Raw genomic sequence first — 11,464 nt, 5'->3', positions numbered from 1 at the left:
TCCTTCCTTCCTTCCTTCCTTCCTTCCTTCCTTCCTTCCTTCCTTCCTTCCTTCCTTCCTTGACTCTGTGTTATCCTATCTCTATAAAAAAAAACGGAACAAAGAAACAACAACAACAAAAACAAACAGACAAAAGCTCTTAGTACTGGTACAGCCTTATTTGGAGCGTCATCTCTCTATATACGCCCCCACCAGGATCAAACACATTAGACCACCCACCTACATTCCTGCCTCAGTTTCCAGGAGTGAGCCAAGAGCTGGAGCCCGCGGGAGGGACGGTTTTTCTAGTTACGTTTCTATTGCTGCGACCAAGAACACCTTGAAGAAGAAAGAGTTTATTTCCCTCCTACACTTCCAGGTGACAGATCATCTCTGAGGGAAGTCAGGCAGGAAGAAGTCAGTGCAGAAACCCCAAGCCAGGAACTAAGCAGAGGCCACAAGGGACACTGCCTACCGATTGCTGCCAGGGTCATGCTCACCTACCTTTTTCATAAAGCCCAGACTTACCTACCGAGGGATGACACTGTCCACAGTGGGCTAGACTGTTCTACATCAATTATTAAACAAGAAAATACTCCACAGACATTCCATGGGCCAATTCCTTGGCTGAAGTTTCTTTTTCCTACGAGTGTCTCACAAGTATCACAGGGGGATCTGTGTGGCTTCCCAGAGGGGCAGGCAGACTGCCCATCAGTGATATGTATCAATAATATTCTACATAGACGGATGCAGTTTCTCATCATTTCTTACCTTTTTTTTCCTCTGTTGTCTTTGGATCTTTGAATTCTTCTTCCGTCTTCCCACCTCTGTGTCCCCATCATCGACGGTGAACTCCTTTGTCAAAACACAAAGAGAGAAGAGACTCCTCAGGTAGTTTCTCCCTGAAACTCTATCCTCCAGCTCCCACTGCCATGCGGATGAGCAAAGGGACAGTTAACAACATTTAAGGGGTCACCCACCATCACTTTTTCTCAATACAGGCAGGCTCTGGGGGACTTCCACACTGAGACATTGTCCATGCGATGGTGCTAAAGCTACATTGTTATTGCTATGAGTGTTCATTCATGCTTTGAACATCTATTGAGCATTTACTGTATACCAGGCCCTGGGGCTACAGTGTATACACACAGTGTGGTCCCCAATCTCATTCTAAGAGAGGTGACCATCAAGGGGAACTTCCAAGACAGATGGAGAGGCGGGGACAAGGCAGTGGATTCGCGTTTGAGGTTTCATTTGCTGCTCCCCAGGCTGAGATGCAGGAAAGGACTGTAGGTTGAATTAGCAGGAGTTTCAACTCGCAGGGAATTTGGGGAGGGAAAAGTGGGGCCATTGCTTTTTTTTTTTTTAACCTAAGAGGTCAGAGCTAAAATCTCTGAGGTGCTCAGACTTTAACATTCCCTGCTATGCACCAGCCCTTCTGAGTGAATGAGAAACTGCAAGATGGCTGAATGTGTAGTAAGCTTCTGCCATCCCTGCCTTTGGTAGCCGAGGTGGGAAGGCCAGGATAGCCTGGGCTGTGTAGGAAGCAGAAGGCCAGCCTTAATTACAAAGTGAGGTAATCTCAATAATAAACGAATAGACAATAGAAACATCAAGGCTCTTGCTGCCTTGCTGAATCCACTGAGGCACAACTGGAACACAGAGCTTGAATGTTAATGGTGTAAAGCTTCATAGAGACCTGAGACAGATGGCTGGCCCACGTCCCTATTCATCCCCTTCCTCCTTGGCTGTTGGGGTCAGGGAAGACACAGAGGTCAGTTCCAGAGGAGGGAGCCAAGAAATCCCAGCCAGAGAATGGGCTTGGCTTGGGCTTTTGGTTTTGTATGAGCTCTGTCTACCTGGAGTTCTGAGCAGAGGCTCCATCCTCACCCCTCTCCTTAGACCTGCTGGTGAAGGACCGCTCTTAGCTCAGAGATTCCCAGAGAGGAGGACAATGTCCAGGTGGGCAGGCGTGGCTCAAAGTCCAATTCCTAGTTTTCTTTGACTTGAACACACTATTGAGGAGTTTAGGTCATTTGTTTTCTACTAATGGACGGGGTCCAGTAAGAGTTATGTGAGGCTCAAATGCAAGCCCATAGTCGTGGCTTTCCTCACTGCTGGATGAACGAACAACAGACATAGGTGTGTTTAGCTCACAAGCATGTGATAACTTGCTTAAAGTTCATCAGTATGGTTTTATTAAGGGTGCCATCAGGGGCCTGGAGAGATGGCCCAGTGGTTAAGAATACTGGCTGCTCTTACAGGGCACCCAGTTCTTACAGGTTTAGTTCCCAGCATCTACACTGTGCTCCCACCTGCCTGTAGCTCCAGTTCCAGGGGTTCTGACACCCTCACACTGACATGCGTGCAATGCACAGAAAATAAATATAAAATAAAAAGTACCTGCAGGCTTTGTGTTCTGTATTTTCAACCCCATGATCCCTAATTCAAGGAGGTGTTAGGGTTTGGAGAGACACTCTGGCCTCTGCTAAATGGGCTGTGGTCTCCACTGTAGGTGGCTTCCCTTGCCTGGTCTGAGTTTTTATACACAGGGAGTCAGAAAAGACAAGACTGTAGGAACAGGCTTTTATTCATAACTTATAATGATCAGAAATGGTTAAGTTTATTAGACTAGTGTTCTATGAGCTGTGCCCAGGAGCGGACAGTGAAAACTGCTGTGTGCTGGATTCCTGAAGTGGTGACAAAATTTCCAGAACATTCAGGTAGAGGCAAGACCCAGGCTATGCAGGGCTGTGTAGCCTTCATCATCTGCCTCTTTCCCCAACAAAGGCCGATAAAGAACGCTCGGAGTGCTCGTTCTGGCATATGTTAAGTTAAAACTAACTTTGGCCCAAGCATGCCTCTGTACTTGGTGGATGTAAAAAAAGTGATAATTTGGTATTCAAATGAGCTGAAATCAAGCTGGGAGTGTGTGTTTCTAACAGATAGTTCTGTCTTGGAGAATCCGAGCCCACGGCCATTCCTAGTTAGTCACAGGCCAGCAAACGATTAGACAGACATGTTCCAACAAGGCAACCCTGAGTTGCAGTCAAGCCAGCTTTTCTGGGACCTCACTTCTGATGAAGGCTCTGGAACCCGGCAGGCAGCGGGAAGTGCCATCTCTGCCTGAATGTTCTAGAACTCTAGTGGCCATTCATGAATCCAGCAACTGTGCAGAGCACAGCTCCCCACAGCTCTTCAGGTTCTCAGCACTATCTCATCCATCTAAACGGAGTTTGTCTGAAGCATCGCCTTTAACACATGCAATAAATGCTTGTTGCCAGACTGAACTTCCTTACCCACAAAGGGCACCAAGGGGAGCGAGGCCGGGACTTACCTCTGAAATTATTTTTACTTTTTCTTCCTTGGGATTCATCTTGGCTGTGATGGTTTCTGAGAACAAACAAGAAAGAGATCAGGCATCGTGAGATCATCCCTTTCTCTTGCTGTTGATGCAGGCCGACTGAAGCTTACACAACAAGCATGGCAAGCCCCAGGAATGGGGATGTAAGAGAAGGAGGCATGCTAGCCCTCTGCCCCTGGTACACCCTAGTGGGCAGACGAACCCTGGCTGGAAGTCAGCTTCAAAGGACCATCTCTGACTTTCTTCTCTTCTTGGCCTCTCAGTCTCAATTCTTAATCGCCGTCTTGTTTCAAGGAGCAGAGAGGTGAGACCAGAGAGGGCGCCAAGTCCTCTCACTTTCTGCAACTCCCACTGGTCACGGCACTCCTCTGCTTCCTCTTCTGCTTGCTGCTGTGCTGTGCTCTCTGCCTTCCCCTAGCCCAGCTCCTGGCGATCAGTGAGTCCCACTGTGTCCGTCCCCAGGACTATGATCTTGTAATCTCCCACCCCAACCCTGCTGCCTAGACAGCCATTTCTTCCTGCTCTGTAGTTCATTCCTGCCAGGGTTCAAAATAACCTGACTTTTCCTTACACAAAAACGTCTTCTCACCATTTCACTTCTCTGGTAGCTGTTGCTCCATTTTTCAGTCTTTCTAACAACACACCAGAAACGCTCCCCCTTTCTTAATCTTTATTATTCTGGGTGTCTAATACACCCTGTGCCTACTCTTGCTGATGGCCAGTTCTCTTCTTCACGTACAGATGTGTTGTCAAAGCACTTTCTTCACCCGGCCTCTGGAACAGGTTCCTTCCCCGTGTTCATGCCACTCACCAGCTGCTCCTTCTCAGGCACCTTGGCTGGTTTCTCATCTCCCCAGCATCTCATGCTGGAGTGTTTGGCTAGGCCTGTTCTCACTCCCCTGGCTGTCTTATCTTAACTCTTGGCCTGGAATACCATATGCACATGGATCTTTCCCACATCAACACTCTGAGTCTAGACGCATCCTCAGAATGCTAGAATCCAGTCTGTGATGGTGTCAGGGTTACCTCCCTTGACCCTGATTGAAGCTGTTGGCCTCTGCTTATGAGTCTGTGCTACGGTCTTCCCATTCTACCAAAACAGAACCCCTGCGGCCACCCTTGGCTGTTTTCACCCTCCTATGATATAGCATACCTGTTATTATTTTTATGTCAACTTGACTAGATCAAGGGATACTTAAAAAAACTGGGGAGTTACCGTTCTGCGTAGTTTTCTTGTTTGTTTGTTTTCTTGTTTGTTTGTTTTACTCTTTGGTAAGCCACCACCCAGCTTCCAGATACATTTACAGATCCTAATTTGTGAATGCCTGACTTTAACTTGTTTCAGCCATTTTTTCTAACTTAAATTATCCCATTTCTCTTTAACTATGTTTTGCCTCTGGGCTTTTTATCTTTATTCTATATCTCTTTCTTCCCTTCTTACTCCATGGCTGGCTGCATGGCTGGGTGGCTGGACCCTGTAGTCTTCCTCTCTTTCTTCTTTTCTTGATCCTTGCTCTTTGAGCCCAGATTTCTCCTTCTATCTATTCTCTCTCCATCCTAGCCCCACCTATCCCTCTCCTTGCCCAGCTATTGGTGGTTCAGATCTTTATTAGGCCAATCAGGTGTTTTAGGCATGCAAAGTAACAGCTTAACAGAGTTAAACAAATGCAACATGAAAAATTAAATCTTTTTTTTGCAATTTTTAATTTAATTAATTTTTCCCCGGCTTAAAGGGTTTTACCCATCTTCAACTAATATTTTACAACAATTCTTTGTGTCTGGGAGCATCTTTCCAAAGTTACATTGGTTTTTAAGTCCGAATGGACCAGGTGAGAAGAGTCACTTCCAAAATGAGGGGCACAGAATAAATATCTAAGACCCCAAAAGAACAAACACAAAAGGAGAATGAGCCTATTTCACAACCCCTACTAGCCAGGATTCCTCTCTCCTCTCACATCCAGGCCACCTCTCCTCAGGACACCAGAACTCACCCCAGCCCCCAACCGTGGTGATATTTTGTTTGTGCTATAACAATTAAAGCTCGCCTGAGAATCAGAGTGTGGAGCGAGTCACGAGTTAGCCATAGAGGCCAGGCAAAGGTGGCACACACGTTTAATCCCAGTACTAGGGATGCAAAGGCAGATAGACCTCTGTGAGTTCAAGGTCACCCTGGGCTACACTAGATTGATCTGGTCTCAGAGTAGCTCATACCTTTAATCCAGTACTTGGGAGTCACATTCCTTTAATCCCAATAACAGGGAGGAGGAGACAGGAAGGGATGTGGCTGGATGAAGAGAGGAATATAAGGCAGGAAGAGACAGGAACTCGGGGAATTCAGTCTGAGGATTCCTAGAGACAGGACTGCCCATTCGGTCTAAGGATTTGGTAGAGGTAAGAACTAGTGGCTGGCTGTTCTGCTTCTTTGATCTTTCAGAATTTACTCCTACATCTGACTCAAGATTTTTATTATTAAGACCAACTAGAATTCACATTACATAACCCTGCACACCCTCATCTCAGGCGTTTGGCCTTAAACTTACACCTTTGGTTTTCCTGGGTCAGGAGCCATCGACCGGAACTGCCCTACCCTATTAACATGCAAGGTCCCCAGCCTGCAGATTGCTCACTGAGGGACTTCACAGTGTCCAGAGTCAGGGGAGACAATTCCCTAGTAGATTTCTACTCCTGGGAGACCCTGCTAATTCAGCATCCCATCTCCCAGAAATCTGCCAGCTTTCTAGTAGTATCTGGCACTATACCCCGAAGACCTCTGCTTCCAACCAACACGGTGGTCAAGCCAAGTCCCGTAGCCTCTCCCCTGTCTCCCCTGCAGACTGACTCTTCTGCTCCACATACAGCTCAGCTATAGTTGTCCCAACATGGAAGCCAGGCTGAATGCTTGAAATTAGGTAGGATCATGACATCCCGCCACTCAGAGTCCTCCAATGACTTTTCTTTGCCTAATGAGTGAAATCCAACCCACCCCTGTGTGTGTGTCTTTCATCTACACACACACACACACACACACACACACACACACACACACACACACACACACATGAGTTCCCTTGGGTCTCTGGTAATAGTTCACTTTCATGGGGGTCTTCCCTAACAGTTCTTCCTACAATGGCTTTCCATTGTGTTATGGACCTGCCAAGAACTTTGTGAGTGCCCTACAGCGACTTCTTTCTCTATAATACTTACTGCCAATCTGCTTTGGGAACTGTACATCAGGGTCTGCCCATCGCTGTTAGAGTTCCGGGAGAGCAGGAACTGCGCTTTGTGTGTTGTTTACCCCCAGAGCCTCTGCGCACCCACCCAGTGCATGTGTATTTGTCTAAGGGTCCATTCTCAGGGGCACATTCTGGAGTCCTTCAGAGCTTTCTTAGGATGCTGTGACGATTAAATGAGAGACGATGAGGAGAAATATTAAGCACAGGACTGACAAATCTTTAGCCTTTCTTGATCCCATGGGAGACAAATCTTAGCTGCCCTGGGCCGGTTAAGCAGCTCAGGCCAGGTGTCCAAGGTTTTGCTGACCCGCCCAGGAAATTAGCATATTCATGAAAAACAAATGATCTGCACGTCAGTTGTCTTCCACACAGACCCGCTCAGAAAGTTCTAACAGAGGGGAAAAGATAAAAAAAAAAAAATCAGGCCCAGTGATAAAGGGGCGGGGAGTACTGGAGGGGGCAGGAAACTTACAAGGAGTGCAGACAGACAGTACACCTCTGATGGACACTGCTGGTCCTTAGGAACTGGAAATAAAGAATGTGAAGTGTTTTAGTAATTGGAAAACGAACTCCCCAAAAATTAAGAAAAAAGTCACTCACGGAAGAAAAAAGTAGAAGTGGCAAATGAGAAATGCAACGGACTTGTTTTCTCTCTCCCCGTTCTTTCCCGATCATTACCTTCGAATGAGTTTTGAAGGAAATCGAATGTCAACCAAATTTATCTTTCTTATGAAGACTGCTGTTCAGAAATGATGAATAAACACGACTCAGCTTTAATAAGCCCCTGTCATCAGCATTTGCCTTGGCCACTTGTTAATACATCCCACGACAATATCAAAATAAGAGCTCCGGTTTGCAGAAGCAGAGCTTTGCAGTCTTTCTACACCTGCATCTTGCGCATTCCCAGGGAACGGCTCTCAGTAGGGCACACGCCAATGCAGATTCTAGGAACCGAGTATTTGAAAGGTTATGCCATGTACTCCAAGTCACAGTTTTCAAATTTAGAGTATGACCTGGCACTTGGTGGGTCCAAGTTCTCCAGTCCCAGGCACCACCCTCTTTGACCTAAGTCTTGCTAAACAAGGTCCCATCACTGTTGTATACTAGCTCCTTATTGTGGAAATGTTTACAGTGCAAAGCCACAAATACTACAGCAGCGAGGAACGGTGTAGGCATCACTAGGCCAATAATCTATCTTACACAGTACGGAAAACAACACGTTTTTAAAGAAAAGTACTCATACTGTTATCTGACCATCGACTGTCTGTCTCTAAAGTCACCGAGAGTCACATCCAGGACTCTGTAATGACCCGGAAGGATGCAGAGAAATGAGAGAAAGAGACATCTCTCAATCAAAGCTGTCCCAAGGATGGTGCATTAATTATTACAAAGAAATTATGGTTTTAAATAGTGAGGGCTTTGTTAAAAAAGAAAAAAAGAAAAAAACCCCAAAACCCAAAAACTAGGTTCAGAGTAGTTTCTCCTTCTCACCAGCTGTGCCATCTTGGTACAACACTGTCAATTCTGTGAAGTCCCAGCCATACCTCCTATCTCAAGGCTATTGCGGGCTCCATACTAGGAAGACTGTAATCCAGTGCCTGTCACAGACCAGGCTCTCTGTGTTGGTAGGTTTTATGGGCTTATTATTAAGAATGTTGCCAGAGTTAGGGTCAGAACCTGAGCCTTGGCAACCCTAATAAGACAGGCTTGGCCACCACCCCCTTCCCCCAGTAAGCCAAATAAAGAGACAAATAATGAAAAAAAATCAGAGAAGGAAATTTATTCAATATAGTGACATTAGGACATGAAGCAAGTCTGCCTTCTGGGGTCCTGATAGGGAATTTAGGTTTGAATAGCGGGTACCAGGAGCAACACATAGCTAAGCAGTCCTGGTCAAGGTGTGGTCCTGCCCATCTCTGTCCCATCATTGTCTCTGTCCCCACTCTCTTCTGAGAGGTGGCTGACAAACTGTCAGAACTTCTTGGAGAGAAGTTCTCCCTCCAAATGGTACCAGAACCCCGGCCTTTTCCTTCTCCCACTGTGAGACACTGAGGCAATTCACTTCTTAGAGTCCACTGTGTTCATCTCTGACAGCTGAAGGGAGAGGCACGAATATCTCTTTAAAGCAGTGGTTCTCAGATTTCCTAATGCTGTGACCCTTTAGTACAGTTCCTCATGTTGTTGTGACCCCTGACCGTAAGATTGTTTTCGTTGCTACTTCCTAACTGTAATTTAGTTAGTTAATAATCGTAATGTAAATATCTGTGTTTTCCAATGGTCTTTGGTGACCCCTGTTTGACCCTCGAAGGGCAGCATGGCCCACAGGTTGAGAACCAATGCTTTAGTTTTTGTGTTTGGTTTTTAACCAGGATGGTCATAAGAGGAGCTCATGACTGGGAGGGAAAGTGGGAGGAAGGGATAAAGAGGGGAGAAAAGAGCTGGGGGACAGAGAAGAATCGTAAGGAAAACCTTAGGGTATTGATGCCCCACTCCCCTTATTCTCTTTAAGTTCTGTTTACAAGCTGTGGCTCAGCCACAACCAGGTCTCATTTCTCCTTCCTCTAGGCCCAGGCTGCCTTTTCTTCCTTCCTTTTTTCCTTCCTTTTTTCCTTCCTTTTTTCCTTCCTTTTTTCCTTTCTTTTTTCCTTCCTTTTTTCCTTCCTTCCTTCCTTCCTTCCTTCCTTCCTTCCTCCCTTCCTTCCTTTGTGTGTGTGTGTGTCTATTTAAAGTGTGTCTGGAACCTCTGGCCCCTCTTAGCCATGCTCACCTTCTCTCTTCAATGACAGGAGACTTTTCCTACCCTCCCATTCAAAGCTGGGAAATCTCAGGAGCTGTCGTACGCCTTCTTTTTTGATTAATTACATAACAACAAATTATTCTAGCCACAGCTGGCTTCTCAAGTACAGGTTAGTGACATAGCTGTGTGTGGTCACTTAATCAGAGGGTTACGACACCGTTCCCTGCAGCGGGCAGGTCGGTACACAGGCTGTGCTCTTCGGCAGAGCAGTGGACTGAGCGTGCTGGAAGTTCCTCTCTGGACTCAGTCCTGTTGTTCATCAAGCTCTAGATGGTTTTACAAATCTCCTTTGGCACTAGCTCACTGGGCTCTCATGATCTGTCCATGCATCTGCTTCCCCAGCCAACTCCCAGCATTGAACCTGGTCTAAGTCATGTTGGCAGAAGGTAAAGTTGAATTCATCCTCCACTGCATTATTGATGCTCAATGAAAACTCAAATGAATGGCTCTGTAAATGAACTCTAGGTCAAATATCCATCTAATTCCATCTATGTATATCTATCTATCTATCTATCTATCTATCTATCTATCTATCTATCTATCTATCTATACACACACAGACACACACACACATCTCTTTTATCCACCCTTCTCTCTATGTATCATACTGGCACTACACTTATTTGCAGAAACATTTATAGAAAATGCAATAGCAGACATGTATTCCCCATTCTATTTTATTAGTTTCTCATCACACCTCTTTGTAAAGAAGAAAACAATCAGTTTAACTGACAGCCTGTAGATTTTTCTTGGAGCTTGGCAGTCCTCAGCCCTAGCTCCAATAATAAGAAAAGTGAAGTTTGCAGCATCGAGTACTCCCCACCCACGCCTCTGAAACAGGCTAAACCAAAGGCCTGAAAGCAACATGCAGCCAGTGTTTAGCAGCACACTGGCCAGAGAGGAACACTCTACTCCTCCATGAATTGGCTGGCATTTCCGCTGCGAGCCAGACACCAGACTGCTGCAGAAATCAAAGCTGTTCCCGCAGCGCCCCTACTTTCCATTCAGAAAGCAAAACTACAAGCGAAAGGAGAGTCCCTAAAGTTACAATGCATTCAATCCGCTCCCGTGGCACCCAGGGAGGGGCTGGTCTCCAAGCCGGAACTGCATGGAGGCGAAAGCAGGATTCGGGGACTGTGGCTCGGGTTCCGTTAGAAACTGATTTACCTTAATCCACTCCACGAAATGCAGTTTGCGGATTCCACTTTCTGGAATTGGAGGGATGTGATGAGAGACCTCTCGGTCAAGCCAGGGAATCTTTCAGGAATGAGCGAAGGGGTGTGCTGGGGGCAAGTGAGGTTGCTCCCTGGGAAGCTGCAGCCAAGTCTCAAGACAAAAACACCAGCTTAGCAACGTGTTCCCAAGGAAGGTCACTAGGCGGCTCTCTTTTTTTCCTTTTAAAGTGACAGTTCGCTTATAATTTCTTGGAATAGGCACTTGTTGGGCAAGCAGAGGAAAGCTGAACAGAGACAAAGGAAAAATCATTGGTAAACTGGACAGAGAGGATGCAGGCTCTCAGTGTGGTGCCCTGCCTCACTGGGTTGCATGGCATTTTAGGTGAAGGACAGAAGGTGTTTACAAGGAGAGTGATTTAGTATCATGGCAGTCCATGCTGTGTGGAGGAGATGCAGAAGCCAGCAGCTGTGACATCTCTGTGGAGGGGCATCAGGAGCCCTGATGCGTCTGGATGCGTGCTGACTGCGCATGGGAGCTGAGCGCTCTCATGAGCCTTACTTCCACTGGTTCTAGGAATCCTCACTACAAATGGCCTACTAGGGATACAAATATAATGGCTCAAAAATGCAAAGGAGATAGGAGAAAAGGCAAAGCAGAGAGAAGAGTAGCGAGCAGATGTAGAGCCTCTACAGACAAGGGCAGAATCTAACATTCTTTAGAGATAGGGTCCTATGGAGTGTTCTGGCTAGTTTATGTCAACATTACACAAACTAGAGTCTTCAGAGTGGAAAGAAACTTCAACTGAGAAAGTGCCTCTCTAAGATCAGGCTGTAGGTAAGCATGTAGGGCATTTTCTTAATGATGGATTGATGGGGGAGGGAACAGCCCATTGTGGGTGATGCTATCCTGGGTCCC

At 46.4% G+C, this 11,464-nt stretch overlaps 1 protein-coding gene across 2 annotated transcripts in view; it reads right to left on the bottom strand.

Moving 5' to 3' along the window:
- Cc2d2a (coiled-coil and C2 domain containing 2A) overlaps window positions 1-10,708 on the bottom strand; it is a 76,543-nt gene extending 65,835 nt beyond the window's left edge. Inside the window, exons 1-5 of one of the 2 annotated variants that reach the window (XM_005365982.3) lie at window positions 10,541-10,708; window positions 7,049-7,101; window positions 6,548-6,736; window positions 3,317-3,372; window positions 751-834 (exon numbers count right to left, since the gene is read on the bottom strand). In XM_005365982.3, coding sequence (XP_005366039.1) covers window positions 751-834; window positions 3,317-3,355 — 123 coding nt within the window. In that variant the 5' untranslated portion in view covers window positions 3,356-3,372; window positions 6,548-6,736; window positions 7,049-7,101; window positions 10,541-10,708. The remainder of the gene's footprint in view (window positions 1-750; window positions 835-3,316; window positions 3,373-6,547; window positions 6,737-7,048; window positions 7,102-10,540) is intronic. The other variant, XM_026788666.1, reaches the window with a different exon arrangement.
- Between the last annotated feature and the right edge of the window lie 756 nt (window positions 10,709-11,464).

The sequence above is a fragment of the Microtus ochrogaster genome, unplaced genomic scaffold, assembly GCF_000317375.1.
Source record: "Microtus ochrogaster isolate Prairie Vole_2 unplaced genomic scaffold, MicOch1.0 UNK5, whole genome shotgun sequence".
NCBI classification, from domain to species: Eukaryota; Metazoa; Chordata; class Mammalia; order Rodentia; family Cricetidae; genus Microtus; species Microtus ochrogaster.
This window is presented reverse-complemented; position numbering and strand designations above follow the sequence as displayed.